The sequence below is a fragment of the Anastrepha obliqua genome, chromosome 4 (assembly GCF_027943255.1).
Source record: "Anastrepha obliqua isolate idAnaObli1 chromosome 4, idAnaObli1_1.0, whole genome shotgun sequence".
Lineage (NCBI taxonomy): Eukaryota > Metazoa > Arthropoda > Insecta > Diptera > Tephritidae > Anastrepha > Anastrepha obliqua.
Genome location: NC_072895.1, coordinates 89,123,114 through 89,139,204, shown reverse-complemented (window position 1 = coordinate 89,139,204; position 16,091 = coordinate 89,123,114). Strand labels below are relative to the sequence as shown.

Genomic DNA, 16,091 nt, shown 5'->3' with positions numbered 1-16,091 from the left:
CGTACGCGCTAATTATATACAAGTCCTAAGTTTTGAAAGCCGAAAATTAAAAGCAAAAAATGAGTATTTTTAATTATCTGCAAGCAAGAGTGCCTTAAGGCTTAAGACATCTAAGACGCTGCGAATGGCGGACAGAGATCATGTATCCATCTTAAAAAGACTAGAAATGGAACATAGAAGCTGTGACTATCAGATCGCGCAGTCGACTTTTGTCACAACTTCGACGTTAACTTCCCCGGCAGAAGTGTTCATCGGGCATCATTCTAAGTAATGAGAGAATTATAATCTTCACAGATGTGTATCGGAGAAGGATCTGGTATCTTTTACCAGCAACTCTATTTGAGAGCGGTTTTCAAGCCGAGCTGGGTGGAATTAGTATGTCGATAAAGCTGGTAAGTATGTTACGATGGTCCGCGCTCGCTGAAAACCCGCCTACCCCTAATTTGGTAAAAGCTAACTCCAAGGTGGAGGTTTGTGGAATAACATCGAGGCACACGCCACAAATAGGAGAAGGAGCTCTGCCAAACACCTAACAAAAGTGTACGCGCCAACTATTTATTTTATTTTTCACTCGCGAGGTACTCAAAAATATTAAAGATCTACGAGTATACTTTGACACGCATGCCTTGGTATTGTGGTATTGCGGTAAAGGAGGCATCAGGTGAATTCTAAAGGAAAGTGTCTAAGAATGGATTTTATAAATAAGCTTTAAATAAACACGCAGAGTAGCTACTAACAGTAGGTTAACCTTCCGTTGTGTGATGTGGCCTACGCAGGCCATTCCGAATTTTAGAGGGGTATATCTTTTTGTTTCGTTAAGTTTTCAAAAAACGGCGAAAATATACCATACAGGTCTGTTAGATGAATCTTCTGAAAATTTTATAACCATTTCCAGCGAAGTGATTATGAAAAAAAATACATTTTACACAAAAACTTCATATGTTAGGGTAAATGGCCTGCACAGACCACCACTGCAATTTTAGTATAGTCATGCACCGTACTTGGTCTAATTAGAGTACAAGAAAGAGTGAATACGGTTCTCTCTCACTCAGAAGTTAAAACTTTAGTCGCTCTCTCGCTCTCACCGCATTTTCGACAGTTTTACTAGTTTTAGTAAAAAAAAAACACGAGAACAGGCACCAGATATATGCCGTTAGAATTGAATGTGGTTCCATTTATTACAGGTGCACATTTTATTGTATATGATTGATTTTTGCAATCATTTTTGTTTGAGTGGAGAAAAGTAAGTATTTATTAACAATTGAAATAGTGATCTGTATTATTCATAAAGTGTTTTGTGCCGGAACAGAAATGTCACTTTCAAACGAAGTAGATAGGGCTCTATCAGCTATCGGTAGAAGAAGTAATCGTCTATCAAGTGAGCAAATGCGCCATCACGAGGAAGTGTTGAGCAAATTTATTGCAGCGGAGGATGAGGAAGATGATCCGTTTGTCACCGACGACGATAATTATATTGAGAATGAGCTTGAGGTTGAAGAAGAATTGCCTGAAAACGAAGAAATTTATGAAGTTGAATGGATGAAGTAATCGAACCAGAGCCTAGTGTCTCAAATCTTGCCAGTGGAGTGAATCGATTACTAGGTGAAAAAGAGCAATGTTACGAGTGCAAGATTGACAATATGTTTTGGAAAAAGGAACCGCCAGCACCTAGAGCACGCCATTGGAACCGATTTACCAGTACCAGCACCAGACCAGTGGGACCTGCTCATCGATTTCTGCCAAATCCAGTGTCTATTTTTCGTGACATAATGTCACCTGAAATAGTCGATATAATTGTTCGTCAGACGAAGCGGAAAGCAGGAGAAATGATCAAGGACTGGAACGAGGCTAATCCAACATGTAAACCAAAAGAGTGGAAGCCCACAGACGAAATGGAAATGTATGCTTGGTTTGGATTGCTGTTATTTCCCGGTGTGTTCCACTGTAATAATATGCAAGCAAAGGATCTATGGCATTCTCGGCATTTTGATATTTATAATGCAACAATGTAAGTATTTATACAAACATCCGAATTCGTACTGAAATATATAATTAATTTAAATAATGTATCTCTCACAGGATCCACCATCAACTTCGACGGTCCCAGCACAAAAAACTGCATCAAAGCCCGTAAGCTCACAGTACCGGCCATTGTGCAAGCTATGTACCAAACTGGATAAGTGTAAAAGAAAAACCCCATTTACTTGCCACATTTGCAAGGATGCAATGTGCTTAACTCACGGTTTAGAAACCAAAACCTACACTTGCAGCATATGTCTAGCTGCAGTAACTACGTCAACTTCATAAGCAACTTTTAAAATTTTATATTTTTATTTATTTATTTATAAATTGAATTTTTTAAATAATTTAAAAAAAAGTAAGAAGGATGAACCTTGATAAATAAATTTCTTTTAACACTAATCAATCTATTTTTTTATTAATCGGCATTACACTTAAATTGATTACAGACATAATTTTCGTACCAACCTATAAATAAAGCACGTGTTCTCATAGGTGGCCTGGCCAGGCCATTTTAAACAACGAAAGAATATAAAACCTTCACACAACGGACGGTTAACTAATCTACACAACTGCGAAATATCGCGTTCACGTCGGCCAACACAAGGAGAACTAACTTGTGAATATTCGCCTTATTCCCGCTTAAGTTTTCTATGGAATCGAATATCTGAACAGCTTAGGCACAACCTAGCTTGCAGGCTGATTGAATTCGCTAAAATATCGGAATGGATTAATGGCATTTAGTATTTTTGAAGGGATAAAAATCGATTTTTTTTCCAAAAATACCGTGTTAAAATTTTAAGTCAATCCGAGCAAAACTTTTTAAGTTTAGAGCATAAAGCTGAGCCGCCTCAAACATCTGCCGAGACGCAGCAGTTGCGCGCGTAGTCCGTTACAAACTTTAAACGCGGTTTTCTCGAACCTTTTTTTTTAAAGTGACATTTGAAAACTACTCAACCGATCCTTTTGAAATTTTGCACACATATTTTACATATAAAAAACCTCCCCCCAACGTTTTTTTTCGCCATTTTTTTTTATATTAAGGTGGTTTTACACCTACAAAATGGCGGCATTTTTTCGTCAAAAATCAGTTTTTACTTCAAACGACTACCAAATGGCTGAAAATGAAAATAAATCGTCAAAATAAACGTTGGGGGGAAGTTTAACTCATACTTTAACTAAATTATTCGATTTTTTTGATTTCAGATGATTCTACGCTGAGATATGCTGACTACTGCAAAATGTATTTTTGAAAAGACGTCTACGTAAATGTGCTCTAATTCGCTCATTTTGCAATATTTTTACATGAAAATTTTATCAAATATTCTTGAAATGTTACTTTATAATATGCAACAACTTTTAATAAACTGACTTGAACCGTTTCGCTACAATAAATTCATGAAAAAAGTGTTTTTTTTAGCGTTTATCCCTTACCCCCCCCCCCCCCCCCTTAAAAAACCAAACCGATTTCGTTAAAGTAATATTAAATCTGGTGACTAATCGCAGGAATAAGCAAAATAATTTGTTTTGACAAAATGGCGGTTTCTCAAAAAAACAAATATTGATTTTTAACGGCGGCCTTAAATTGTACAATATATAAAAAAAATATTTATCGGTGAGAAAAAATCTTCGATTTATTACTAAAAAATATATTTAAGAAGCTCGTGCTAAAATTTGAGACTAATCGCTTGAGCCGTTTTCGAGTAATGTTGATCACCGACTTTAAATTTTCTATGTGCATTCTTAAATATTTATATGTACATTAAGAAAAACAAAAAATAAAAAAAAATCGATTTTTTGAAAATTCTAACTGTATATAACTCCTTAATTAAAAGTGCAACTAATCCGGATCAACTACTCAGCTTAATAGCCACAATTTAAGCGTATTAGAGGAATTTTCGGTGGCAACACTGCCGAAAAACACCAGTGAATGAAACGTCTATTGTGAATGAGAAACAATCAATTTTTTTTTTTTTGAAATTAAAAAATTGCAATTTAATATTTTTAAAATATAGTAGAAAAAAAGATAAAAAAACGATTTTTTCAAAATTCTATCTGTATATAACCCCTTAATTAAAAGAACAACTAATCCGGATCAACTACTCAGCTTAATAGCCACAATTTAAGCGTATTAGAGGAATTTTCGGTGGCAACACTGCCGAAAAACACCAGTGAATGAAACGTCTATTGTGAATGAGAAATAATCAATTTTTTTTTTTTTATTAAAAAAGTGCAATTTAATATTTTTAAAATATATATTTTTTTTTAGTACAGGGATGCTAATACCCGTATTGATTGCCTGCGTTCCACTTTTTACTAACAAAAGTCTCCAATAAACAAATCAGCTGTTCACTAATTCACGTAACAGTCGTCCGTTACACTACAATTTTAATCAGATTAACTGTTCCGGTAATCTGGATTAACGCCACCGTCTACCAACAAGACGATTTGAATATATAGCCGCTGGGATCTATATTCGCTACGCTATGTCTATGTCGTCGTAAAGCTCATATAGCTCACTGGCCCATCGCCGTCGCCGACGTGCAAGATCCAAAAATCTTCTGCACAAACTTTCTCTCAAACACTCCAAGGTATGCCTCATTGGATATTGTCATCGTCCACGCTCTTGCGCCATGCGTTAGGACGGGCATGATGAGTGCCTTGTAGAGTTAGTTGTTGTTTGTCGAGAGAGGACTTTATTACTCAGTTGCCTACTTAGTCCAATGCTATTACTAAGTTAGAAAAAAAAAACCGTTTTTGTGAATGGGCCCCTGGAGGGTATTTAGGTAATATCGCCCAACTGTTAACACAAATAAAATTAAATAAAAGAAGCAACTGAATAAAATCGTATTTCGTAGTACAGTTGTACCTCGGTTAACCGGGCCTCTACTAACCGGGTACATCTGTTAACCGGCATGCTGTGTGTTTGATTTTATATCTCTATTAACCGTGCTTTACCTCTATTATCCGTGCGGCGTATAATAACTTTTTTCAATTTAAGTGAATGTGCAAAGAAATAAAATTCGGGGATTCCCATTTTTTGTTTATGTAATAAGTTTGTATCAAATTTCATTTTCATTCATTCTGTAAGTGCAAAGAAATAAAATTCGGGGATTCCCATTTTTTGTTTTTATGTAATAAATTTGTATCAAATTTCACTTTCATTCAGTCTGTAAGTGAAATTTGATCTCTTAACAGGTGCTTTTGTGAAAATGGCTCCATCAATAAGTAAACTGACAAAAAGAGCAAGAAAAGTTCTTTCAATTAAAGAGAAAATAGAACTGATTAACGAATATCGCAAGAACCCATCCGTTCATTTTTTATCTGAAAAATATGGTGTTGGCAAACAAACTGTACGAGACTTAATAAAAAACAAAGAAAAAATTTTGAAATATGAATCGGAAAGTGATTCAATTCACGGTTTAAAAAATAGACATACTCTGAAAAAATCCGAAAATCCAAAGGTTGATTTTGCAACATATGAATGGTTTCGACAAGAAAGATTTAAGGGATGTCCCATTACAGGTAATATTACTCAAATCCAGACATCCACATAAACTGAAAATTTCCTGCAATTTCTAGGCGAAATGATTACTGAGAAGGCAAAATATTTTCATGGTAAATTAAACATAAATTCCGAGTGTAAGTATTCATCTGGTTGGCTGGAAAAATTCAAAAATCGGCATGGAATTCGTAGGCTGAAATCCACAGGAGAAAAGGAGTGTGCTGATTATGTGTCTGCAACGATGTTTGTGGAAGACTTAAACGAATACATTAAAAATGAACAACTTACAACTGAACAAATTTATAATGCAGACGAATCCGGTCTATTTTGGAAGTGTTTGCCCCAAAATTCGTTGGCGAGTGGGGATGAATATTCTATTGAGGGGTACAAAGAGTCCAAGGAAAGAATCACAGCTTTACTTTGTGCAAATGCAGCTGGGACTCACAAGTGTAAATTGATGATAATAGGAAAAAGTGCTAATCCAAGATGTTTAAAAAATGTTAAATACATTCCTGTAGTTTATAAGTCTAATAAGAGAGCTTGGGTAACACAAGAGCTATTTCTGGAGTGGTTTAACAACAATTTTGTACCAGAGGTAAGAGAACATTTACAACGCATTGGTCTCGAAAAGAATTGCAAAGTTCTTTTGCTATTAGACAACTGTCCAGCACACCCGGATGTAAATGCAATGATATCTGATAATGTTACAGTAAAATATCTACCACCGAATTGTACATCTTTGATTCAGCCTATGGATCAAGGAGCCATTCGGAGTTTCAAATGCCAGTACCGTAAATTTATCGTGCAAAAACTTGTGGATTCTAATAGTCGACACGAATTTGTTAAATCTTTGAACATTAAGTCAGCTTTATGGACAGCAGCGACTTCGTGGGATTCTGTAACCCCACGTGTTTTAAATAAAGTTTGGAATAACTTACTATCTCAAGATGATGAAAATGATTCAACTTTTAGTATTGAGATACAATCAGATGTATTAATACCACCTGGTTTTACAGCTGATGCTATCTCAAAGTGGATGGAGTGCGATATTGATGTCGCACCGTTTGCTATTGTATCTGATGATGAAATCGTTAACATGGTCAATCAAACAGAAGAATATGAGCTTGAGTCAAATTCAGAGGAATCAGATGGAGGTAATACGGTAGAAACCCCCACATTAGCTCAAGCAATAGAGGCTAGTAGTGTTTTGTTAAAGTTCTTAAAAAACTATACTGGTACAGGTATTTCAGAACCAGACAAAATACAAGTGTATCGCATACAAAGTCATTTACTTAAGGAACAAATGAATTCTAAAAGACAAACTACTTTAAACGAATATTTTAAATTAATATAAATATGCATTTATGTACCTATATGTATGTATATGAAAGTATATTATAAAAACAGTAATAAGATATGTATCTGTATTCATAAGTATGTTAATAGATGCAAATTTACATGTTCTTTTTAAAAATAAATAAAAATAATAAAATTTTTGAATATTTCAAAAACCTCTTTCAATCGTGTTTTCGATTATCCGTGCTGAGCCCGGTCCCGAGCAACCCGGTTAATCGAGGTACAACTGTATTTAAGGTGTTAGGCCACTCTATGATTTTCAAAATATCGAAATTTTTTTTTTTGCTTAAAAGATGCTTTAAACTCTTTAGAATATAAAACAAAAAGTCCTATGCGTGAAAAAAATGTTTATCTCTAATATTTCGCACTTTTGCGCGAGCGCCTCTGACGTCTCTGAACCGACTATTCAAATTTAAAGCGTGTTTATCTCAAAACGTGATTTTTCAAAACGGCAAGCAGCATAACACAAACAATTTTTAATATTTTCACTTGTAATTGTACAAGGATCTTTAGAACATTATTCCGCACTGAAATACGTACGGATTTTTTTATTAATTAATTAGAAAAATTTTTATAAACAATTAACGGTTCCATTTTAGACGAAAAATTCTACTTTTGACTTCAAACATCTGCAAAATACACAAATTTCAATATTTCTAAAATCCCGTACGTATTTCTACAGCTATACTCACGTCGATTGAGAAGAATGTTTTTAATTTGGTTTAGGTGGACATTTACGTCAGTTGTACTGCTTGCCGTGAAGTGCCTTTTTCGCAGGGCGCGTTCAGAGATTCACTCCAAAGGCGCCATTTTGTAATATTTTTCAATAAAAATATTTGTAATTACACTTAAATACATGCTTAATAATATACTTAAAAAGTTTTTTCCTGGCACCTTTCTTTCAATGTAAAAAAAATCCTTAAAAAACTGCTTTTTTACAGTAGCTAGAGTGGCGTAACCCCTTAATTTTATAAAGACATCAAATAAATTATGATTTACATTTCGGCATATAATAAAAATATTTCCCAAATATTCTATTTCGAATTAAACCAAAGATTAATCAGAATCGCCAAGGCGAACTGTATATTATCATCTTTGCAGGATTACTACTCTTATTTTATTTTTGTTCCCAAGTTTCCCATATATGGTATTTTTTGATAGATATCACCAGAGTTGTAAAGTTATAACTAGATTATCCATTTTTTCGAGCTTAACTCCCAATACGTTATTAAAATGCGAGACTACTCATACAAATTATATCTCCCGAAATCCGCGCTTATAAAATAATCTCATATTATACTTCTGCTCAAATATGAACGAGACGGTATCAATAAAACGGTCCGCGGATGACATATGGCAAAAATAAATTTTTTGTTTTTTGGTAGAACTGTTATAAGCTTACATGGCAAATTTCAGCGTGATATGTCACATAGTTTGTTTTCTGTGCTACTGTAAACAAGTCAAGCTCGAGTGTGTTCTTCGAATTTAACGATGGAAATTCAAAGAATTTGTTTGAAATTTTGTTATTGTTGCATACAACCTATGGGGACTCTGCTCTATCGCGTGCACGTGTTTTCCAGTGGTACAAATCGTTCAAAGAGCGCCGTACATCGGTTGAAAACTTGCCTCATGAACGTCGTCCAGTCACATCAGTAAACGACGAAAACATCGGAAAAGTAAAGGAAATTGTGCTTGAAAATCGCACAAATCGCAAATCGGTTAACGCTGAATATTATTTAGACGTTTTAAAGCGTTTGCGCGAGAACATTCGTCTTAAAAGGAAGGAATTGTGGGACAACAAGTCAAGGTTCTTGCATCACGATAATGCACCAGCTCACACATCACGTCTTGTTCGCAATTATTTGAACAAAAATAATGTTAATATCGTTCTGCAAGCACCGTATTCGCCTGATATGGCTCCATGTGACTTTTTCCTGTTTCCCAAGCTCAAGTTGCCGCTCCGTGGAAAACATTTTGAGACAATTGAAGTCATAAAAGAGAATACGAAGAACACCTCGAGCTTGACTTGTTTACAGTAGCACAGAAAACAAACTATGTGACATATCACGCTGAAATTTGCTATGTAAGCTTATAACAGTCCTACCAAAAAACAAAAAATTTATTTTTGCCATATGTCATCCGCGGACCGTTTTAATAATACCGTCTCGTTCATATTTGAGCAGAAGTAAATATCCTTTCGCTATACAACCCTGTGTTTTCTGTGCTATCGATAATAATTATTACAAATGTAATATTTTCCTTCTAATTAAATATAAATACACGCATAGATTCCTCCATTTCCATCGAAATCTTCAATTAGTCATTTAATCGAAGCTATCATCTGGCAGCATCATAAATGTCACGAACATGACTTAACTATTTGGCATTTGCTGTCATTTCTAAATACACACAGTCACCGGAGAAGAATCGCATTTTTGTTTGTGCTAACCGCTGTGTTAAAATTTTCATATAATTCAATATATATAGCAACATGGATTTCTCGCAGGACTATGGTATCCATGATAATGCCGTCAGCACAGGTACCACCATCATGGCGGTGGAATTCGATGGAGGCGTAGTTATTGGAGCTGACTCGCGCACTAGCACTGGCCTTTTCGTAGCCAATCGTGTTACAGACAAATTGACTCGCATTACGGATAAAATCTATTGCTGCCGCAGTGGTTCCGCTGCCGATACACAGGCCATTGCTGATATTGTCGCCTACTCTTTGAATTATCATGAAAATCAGTCCGGTGAAGAGCCACTGGTAGCAGAAGCAGCATCAGAATTCCGCAATTACTGCTACAACTATCGTGACAGCTTACTGGCAGGTATTATTGTTGCTGGTTGGGACAAACGTAATGGGGGACAAGTGTATTCTGTGCCACTGGGTGGCATGTTGAAACGCGAGTCGGTGACGATTGGTGGCTCTGGTTCAAGCTATATCTATGGGTTTGTGCGTGAAGCTTACCGTCCTCAAATGAGCAAAGAAGATTGTGTGGCTTTTGTAGTGAAAGCTGTGAAACATGCCATCTACCATGATGGTAGCTCAGGTGGTGTGGTACGTGTTGGCATTATCACAGAGGATGGCATCGAACGGAGAGTGTTCTTCAATACAGAGTCTGGTAATCCAATTGAAATCGGCAATTAAAGAGTACTTTTTTTTCGATAATAAATGATTTACTAACAAAGGATTTTTACAAATGTGTTATTACAAATAAATATTTGCGAAAAAAACGTAAGAATGTTAATTTCATTTGTCTATTATCTATTCGTTGGCTCAGCAAACATTCGAGCTCGTATCAGCCATGGGAAACAACTTATAAATTATATCTTACAGCGTAAAACTTCAGGTACTACCGCTAGTAATAACAACTACACACACATCACCGTTCTCCACATAGCTGTCACTCCACCAGTGTTCTCCTAACATTTGTGGGGAATGTGTATGCTATTACAACAACGCGCACTGCACAGTGGAGATAAAGCCTGACTTAGCAATTTCTGTCTGCCATTTTACAAACCAATGTTATGTTTAAGATCTGCAGTGTGGAGTTGTGTAAAGTTGCCTTGAAACATTTATTGGGTAAATTATACATTTACATACATAACAAATTAGTGCATTCTTTCCTAGCACAAATGTTAGCTTATTCTGAAGTCAATTATCTAAATTACAACCACGCCTAGTACTTATACAGAATAAATGTGTGCACATATGCATTGGAATTGCATGAATTAATTTTCTGTAGCCCATACAATTTTTTATTAGAAAAAATTAAATTTTAAAGTTCCCAAAACAAACATAACAATAGACACATATTTAATTTGATTAATTTTGCATATCCAATATGAATTTCTTGCCAGTGAATCCTTTGAAGTTTAGAGCGGCCGCCATTGCTTCCTTGAACTGTTCAAATGGTACCATCTCATGTACCGGTGCAACGAATTTACCTTCCTCAATCATTCCACATAATTCATTGAACATTTGTGTACGCTGTGGTGAGTCGAAATTTTCCTTTGTCCAACGAGTCATCCAGAAACCACGGAATGCTATATCTTTAAAGATCAGAGCCGCTGTACTAGCAACAACCGGCTCACGCGACATACCCCCATAGGTCACCATAACACCTTTGTCGGCCAAATGCCGCGACACCTCAGTCGCACTTTTACCACCGACACAGTTCAGCGCTAAGCGCGGTCGGGGCAAATGTTTCTCTTTGAAAAGTGGACTAGAACGTATTTCTTCTTCTGTTAATACTTCAGTAGCACCAAGCGATTTTAAATAATTCTTTAAAGGTCCAATATCTGGACGATCCCGTACAATGCCTACAGATTTTATATTCCATGCCTTACATAATTGATGCACTGCTTGCCCAACCGCGCTATTTGCGCCGTTCTGTATAACACAATCATCTGGACTGAGAGCTACAAAATCCTTCAGCATACGATAGGCTGTGCAGGGATTTACGGTAAGAGTGGCAGCTTCGGCAAGTCCTATTTTCGATGATACAGGCATAAGTTGCTCTTCGGCGAAAATAGCGTGGGAAGTCCAAGTACCCAAACCAGTGGCGAAAGGTATAACATGTTGTCCCGTAGACAATTTTGAAACCTTCTTACCAACTGATACAACTTCAGCCACACACTCGTTGCCACCAACGGCAGGAAACTTTGGTTTAACTGGATATTTACCTAAATTTAGATACTATTATTGGGTGGAACCCTAAAAGGAAAGATAAGCTGTATAAATGTATGCCACTATAATTACCTTGTATTGTGTTTATATCTGCGGGATTAATGGGTGCTGCCAGCACTTTTACCAACACTTCATTATCCTTTGGTTGCTGCAGCTGATCCTCGACAATCTCCATCACCTCAGCCGGTTCGCCATGTTTGGCGTACTTGAGCGATTTCACCATTACGCTCATACTACGAGCAAACTCTAGAGATTTGATTGGGCTTCGCAGCACATAACGAGTGTGTTGACATAAATTGGCTAGAAACATGCCGGCTTGTTATCACAGATATTCGGAAAAATTGGTTGCTAATTTTTCCCACCCGTCGGAATCGAAAGAAACAGCTGCTCGACGTAACACAGGTGTGCATTTCAAACGTACCTTCGTAATATAAAAATGGAGACATGTGAAAACAAAGAGTACAGTTGAGTGATTTTCAAGTCTCCGTGCTATATTTCATCTGGTACTCATACGATTTTAACTATTCTTGCTTTAAGTTGGCTTTGCATCATGTAAACCTCAAAATTCATACAAAATTTGTGCTTAAAAATTTAACAGTTCAAAAAAATAATTATAAAGATTATTAAAAAAAATTTTGATAAATTCATTCCTCAGATTCCTGCGCTGACATCTGGCATCTTTTTTTCCACTGAAGTATAACTCACGGCGTGTCATTTGACAGCAGTTGTGGTTTTGTTGTTTCAATTCAACGGTCAACTGCCTCGAAAATTTCTTCGAAAGCACAAATCTGTGCGCTATTTGGCAAAACTGTTTTTATTTGTGAATTGCACACATGTAAAGAGATTAGATTGCATAAATACATTGAAAATTGTTAGATATAGTAGCGGTAAACTTGTACTTAAAGTGATTAAACGGTATTAAAGGAGAAACTTAGCATAAATATGTCGGCAGCCGCGTTGTCCACTTTGGCGACGTTTGACGATATTCGTCGTTGCATACAAGTACTAACCGATGGCACCGCAGAAGAAGGTAAATTCATATCATAGTTAAAATATGCACACGATACTAACCCTTTCCCCCCTGTAGAATTTCTACGTGTACTACGTTTACAAGATCAATTCCGTCAAGAATGCTTGGAAACTGCCAAGGAAGCTCAACGCATACAGAAAGAACTGGATGCTTCGCTCGAATCAATGGCAGATTTAGAAACAAAATTGTATCATGCACGCCGATTGCTCGAGGTAGAAAACAAGTTGCGTCGAGAGGCAGAACATGAGCGGGACCAAATGGAAAAGAAAATAATAGCAGTAGCGGATTTGGTTCAAAAAGATTGCAACATAAACAATGAAACAAGAGACAAGCTAGCATTTCTAAACACTTTGCCACGCAAGCGAAGATCTATGAACCGTGTTGTTGAAGAAAAATACGGCAATGATATCAACTCTACAGGTTCATTTCTATCTGACTTGTCTATTACGCAATCGGAGGATGATTTCCTAGATATTCGCCCTTCCGCCGCCTGGCAGAAGCATCGTCCTTCTTTGCCGAAAAATCCTATACCTTGTGTTGGTGGAAAGCGCTCGCGTGTTAGTGGTGGTGGGCTGCCAACAACGCCGTCTGCTTCTTCAAGACGATCTACTACACGTCGTAGTGGCGTAGGTACACAGCAACATGTGTTAGATGTGGCACCTGCTGCAGACCGCATTTGTGCTACTACGAAAGTTACCATTCCACAAGACGGAAATGGTGCTATACGCGCTGAATCGACCATTGAATCTATGCCGGTTAAGCCAATTACTGCTACAGTTGCTTTGGACAAAGAAGACAGTCCAGTGGAAGCTGTTTGCACAACACCTACTGGCACACCATACAAGAATGCTACTGCTCCACCAATAACACCGATGACTGCAATTAAATGCCCACCAGCCGTTAATTTATGTTCGCCCCAAATATCCACAATGCGTGGCCAGATGATGCGTCAACACAATTTCGCATCACGTACTTTCATACGCACCGACACTTGTACACACTGCCAAAAAAAGTAAGTTTTTTAAATTTGTTTTTTTTTTTTTCAAATTATTTGCTAATTCGTTATTTGCTTACAGAATCCGTTTCGGTACAGTTGGTATGCGCTGCCGGGATTGTCCAGTTCGTTGTCATGCAGATTGTCGTTTGGTACTGACAGTAAGCTGCGTTCCGCAATCAGGCACACCCACCAACAAAGGTATGATGGGATACATAAGCGATTATGCACCGAGTGTGGCACCGATGGTACCAGCCCTTATTGTGCACTGCGTTAACGAAATTGAGTCGCGCGGGCTCAATGAGGTCGGTATATATCGTGTGTCGGGCTCGGAGCGTGAGGTAAAGGCGTTGAAGGAGCGTTTCTTGCGTGGCAAACACACACCACACCTGGGCAATATTGATGTGCATGTGCTGTGCGGTTGTGTCAAAGATTTTTTGCGTTCACTACGTGAGCCACTTATACCTACTAATTTATGGATAGATTTCTGCAATGCAGTGCAACAGCCCACTGAAGCTGAGATACAAAGAGACCTTTTTAAGGCAATTGATGTTATGCCGCAAGCAAATCGCGATACTTTGGCATTCTTGATTTTGCATTTTCAACGTGTGGCAGAATGTCGCGAAGTTTTGATGCCGATTGATAATATTGCACGTGTATTTGGTCCAACAATTGTTGGTTATTCGTCAGCAGATCCTGATCGTCACGCTATATTTACAGAAGTGTACATGCAGTTCACCACCATGCAAAATCTGTTGAAGATCGCTGGTGATTATTGGACGCAATACATTTCACTGGAAGTAGATAAGGAGAATCATCAAACAAACGGTTCGTCCAATACAATTACGCGCACACCGAGTCGCACCAATAAGGAGTCTCTCTATTCCCTCTATGGTGAGTTAGCCCTTGATTGTGTTGTGATTGTTAAATGTTAAAATAATCAATGGCATTTCTTTTTGTTCTAACGTTCGCAGCTACACCATTTAAAAGCACACTCAAAAAGCGGAAATTCCACGCCACGCCGCCTTATCCTAATAAAAAGTGAAAAATTTTTAAAGCCATTTAAAAAAACCGTCGAAATATCCGTCTTAAATATTGTCATAAAATAATTTGAACACTTTATATTCATACATAGATTTTTACATTTATTACAAGTTGCGTTTGCAATTTATATTCGTTAGTTTGCTATCAACACAATTTATTTTGATGGCACACATTTACACTTCGCAATGAATTACAATTTGATTAGCATATCTTAAGTACCTTGCTTTGAATTAAATATTTTTGATTATAATTTTGAATCACTTGTCATAATAAATTTATATTATATTATATGAGTACGACCGCTGTACGTACATACATATAGTATATCTAAATTCCTCGCTTAGAATCGCAGAGGAAATGGTCTTGACCAATACTGCACATGAGTGGATACTTAAAAGTAGAAAAGTAATATTTTTTTATAATCTTTTACAAATACGCCTTAAAATAGGCACTTCTTTTATGTTTACAATAAAAATTCAAATGTTGAATATTTCTGAAGTGAATTTAGTAGTAATTTTTATTATATGTATTAAGTGACAAGTAAGTAGATGTCATAGGAATGCGTAGATCTTTGCTGTAACTCAGACATTATTCCTAAAAAGTCTATAAGGGGTGGTTGTTGTAGTAGCTTAGCGGTTAAACCATAAGTTGTCATCGATATCATTTTACGGTAGACAAGGAAACGTGCAATTTTGGCGGGGTAAGTTTTTGATAAGCAGGTTTAAACATGCCGAACCTGTGTTATATAATTTGAATAAGTACGAGATCAACCTGTTACAATAACAGAAAAATAATTGTGACAGAGAAATGCGTCTGTTCCGAGGCTGCTGAAGCTCTTCGCTTGCGGTACTCACATGACGACTTTCAGTAAGCTTTTTTGTTTGTTGTTATTGTAGCAGAATAAACATTCCTCATACATATACGAAGAATGCTGCTGAAGTGACAGTCCTTGGTCGGATATAAATCCGAGTCACTCCGGCTTCGTATAAAAGGCTCTTATGGGAGCGGAGCGTTTGTGCGCTTCTTAATATCAACGACATTCACGAGTCAAGAGATTGCGAATTTGTTACTTGTACTGCATGCCGTTGTTGTTACTGTATGCCGTTATGGCTTGTTATCAAGCTCAAACAGTTGTTGCTTTGTGGGAAGCCGATAAGTTTCTTCCTTTAGGAAACAGCCCTACGGAATCTAGTATTTTTACTATTTACTACAGAAATTCGGAAAATAACTATAAAGTTGACACTTGACGATATGAGAGCGTATTCAGTGACATTATTTAATGGGGTTGTTGTTGGGTGTATGTTGTTTAATGGGGTATTTTTACAAGCCTGTGTCCTACTCGCCACCGCCAGCCATGCTTTATTTATGCCAATTTAAAGTTGTAATTAATTTTAAACATTTTATTTAAAAACGAATACAGTAGCCGTGTATTCATTGCTCAAGTCACTTC

At 36.9% G+C, this 16,091-nt stretch overlaps 4 protein-coding genes across 4 annotated transcripts; 3 read left to right on the top strand and 1 right to left on the bottom strand.

Annotated features, from left to right (window-relative positions):
- The first annotated feature begins 5,206 nt into the window (after positions 1 to 5,206).
- LOC129244266 (jerky protein homolog-like) lies at positions 5,207 to 6,878 on the top strand. The gene is made up of 3 exons (XM_054881883.1): positions 5,207 to 5,544; positions 5,602 to 5,973; positions 6,043 to 6,878. Exons 1-3 carry the CDS (start codon positions 5,232 to 5,234, stop codon positions 6,876 to 6,878), a joined length of 1,521 nt encoding a protein of 506 aa, XP_054737858.1. The 5' UTR covers positions 5,207 to 5,231.
- Positions 6,879 to 9,265: 2,387 nt separating this feature from the next.
- On the top strand, positions 9,266 to 10,131 carry LOC129246437 (proteasome subunit beta type-6). Its single transcript, XM_054885272.1, has one exon. It carries the CDS (start codon positions 9,372 to 9,374, stop codon positions 10,029 to 10,031), a length of 660 nt encoding a protein of 219 aa, XP_054741247.1. The 5' UTR covers positions 9,266 to 9,371; the 3' UTR covers positions 10,032 to 10,131.
- A 484-nt stretch (positions 10,132 to 10,615) lies between these two features.
- Positions 10,616 to 11,988, bottom strand: LOC129246436 (enoyl-[acyl-carrier-protein] reductase, mitochondrial). Its single transcript, XM_054885269.1, has 2 exons — positions 11,646 to 11,988; positions 10,616 to 11,569 (listed from the first exon to the last, which is right to left on the bottom strand). The coding sequence occupies exons 1-2, from the start codon at positions 11,881 to 11,883 to the stop codon at positions 10,710 to 10,712; spliced, it is 1,098 nt and encodes a 365-aa protein (XP_054741244.1). The 5' UTR covers positions 11,884 to 11,988; the 3' UTR covers positions 10,616 to 10,709.
- A 154-nt stretch (positions 11,989 to 12,142) lies between these two features.
- On the top strand, positions 12,143 to 15,144 carry LOC129246435 (rac GTPase-activating protein 1). The gene is made up of 4 exons (XM_054885268.1): positions 12,143 to 12,603; positions 12,661 to 13,615; positions 13,680 to 14,491; positions 14,572 to 15,144. Exons 1-4 carry the CDS (start codon positions 12,516 to 12,518, stop codon positions 14,640 to 14,642), a joined length of 1,926 nt encoding a protein of 641 aa, XP_054741243.1. The 5' UTR covers positions 12,143 to 12,515; the 3' UTR covers positions 14,643 to 15,144.
- The last annotated feature ends 947 nt before the right edge of the window (positions 15,145 to 16,091 follow it).

Excerpts from the sequence above, each read along its gene's own strand:
- LOC129244266 (XM_054881883.1), top strand. The coding sequence starts at position 5,232 with ATGGCTCCATCAATAAGTAAACTGACAAAAAGAGCAAGAAAAGTTCTT. Across the intron at positions 5,545-5,601 it reads TAAGGGATGTCCCATTACAG|GCGAAATGATTACTGAGAAG; the intron begins GTAATATTACTC and ends TGCAATTTCTAG. Across the intron at positions 5,974-6,042 it reads TGCAGCTGGGACTCACAAGT|TTTATAAGTCTAATAAGAGA; the intron begins GTAAATTGATGA and ends ACATTCCTGTAG.
- LOC129246437 (XM_054885272.1), top strand. The coding sequence starts at position 9,372 with ATGGATTTCTCGCAGGACTATGGTATCCATGATAATGCCGTCAGCACA.
- LOC129246436 (XM_054885269.1), bottom strand. The coding sequence starts at position 11,883 with ATGTTTCTAGCCAATTTATGTCAACACACTCGTTATGTGCTGCGAAGC. Across the intron at positions 11,570-11,645 it reads AGATATAAACACAATACAAG|GTAAATATCCAGTTAAACCA; the intron begins GTAATTATAGTG and ends ATCTAAATTTAG.
- LOC129246435 (XM_054885268.1), top strand. The coding sequence starts at position 12,516 with ATGTCGGCAGCCGCGTTGTCCACTTTGGCGACGTTTGACGATATTCGT. Across the intron at positions 13,616-13,679 it reads TGTACACACTGCCAAAAAAA|AATCCGTTTCGGTACAGTTG; the intron begins GTAAGTTTTTTA and ends ATTTGCTTACAG. Across the intron at positions 14,492-14,571 it reads GTCTCTCTATTCCCTCTATG|CTACACCATTTAAAAGCACA; the intron begins GTGAGTTAGCCC and ends TAACGTTCGCAG.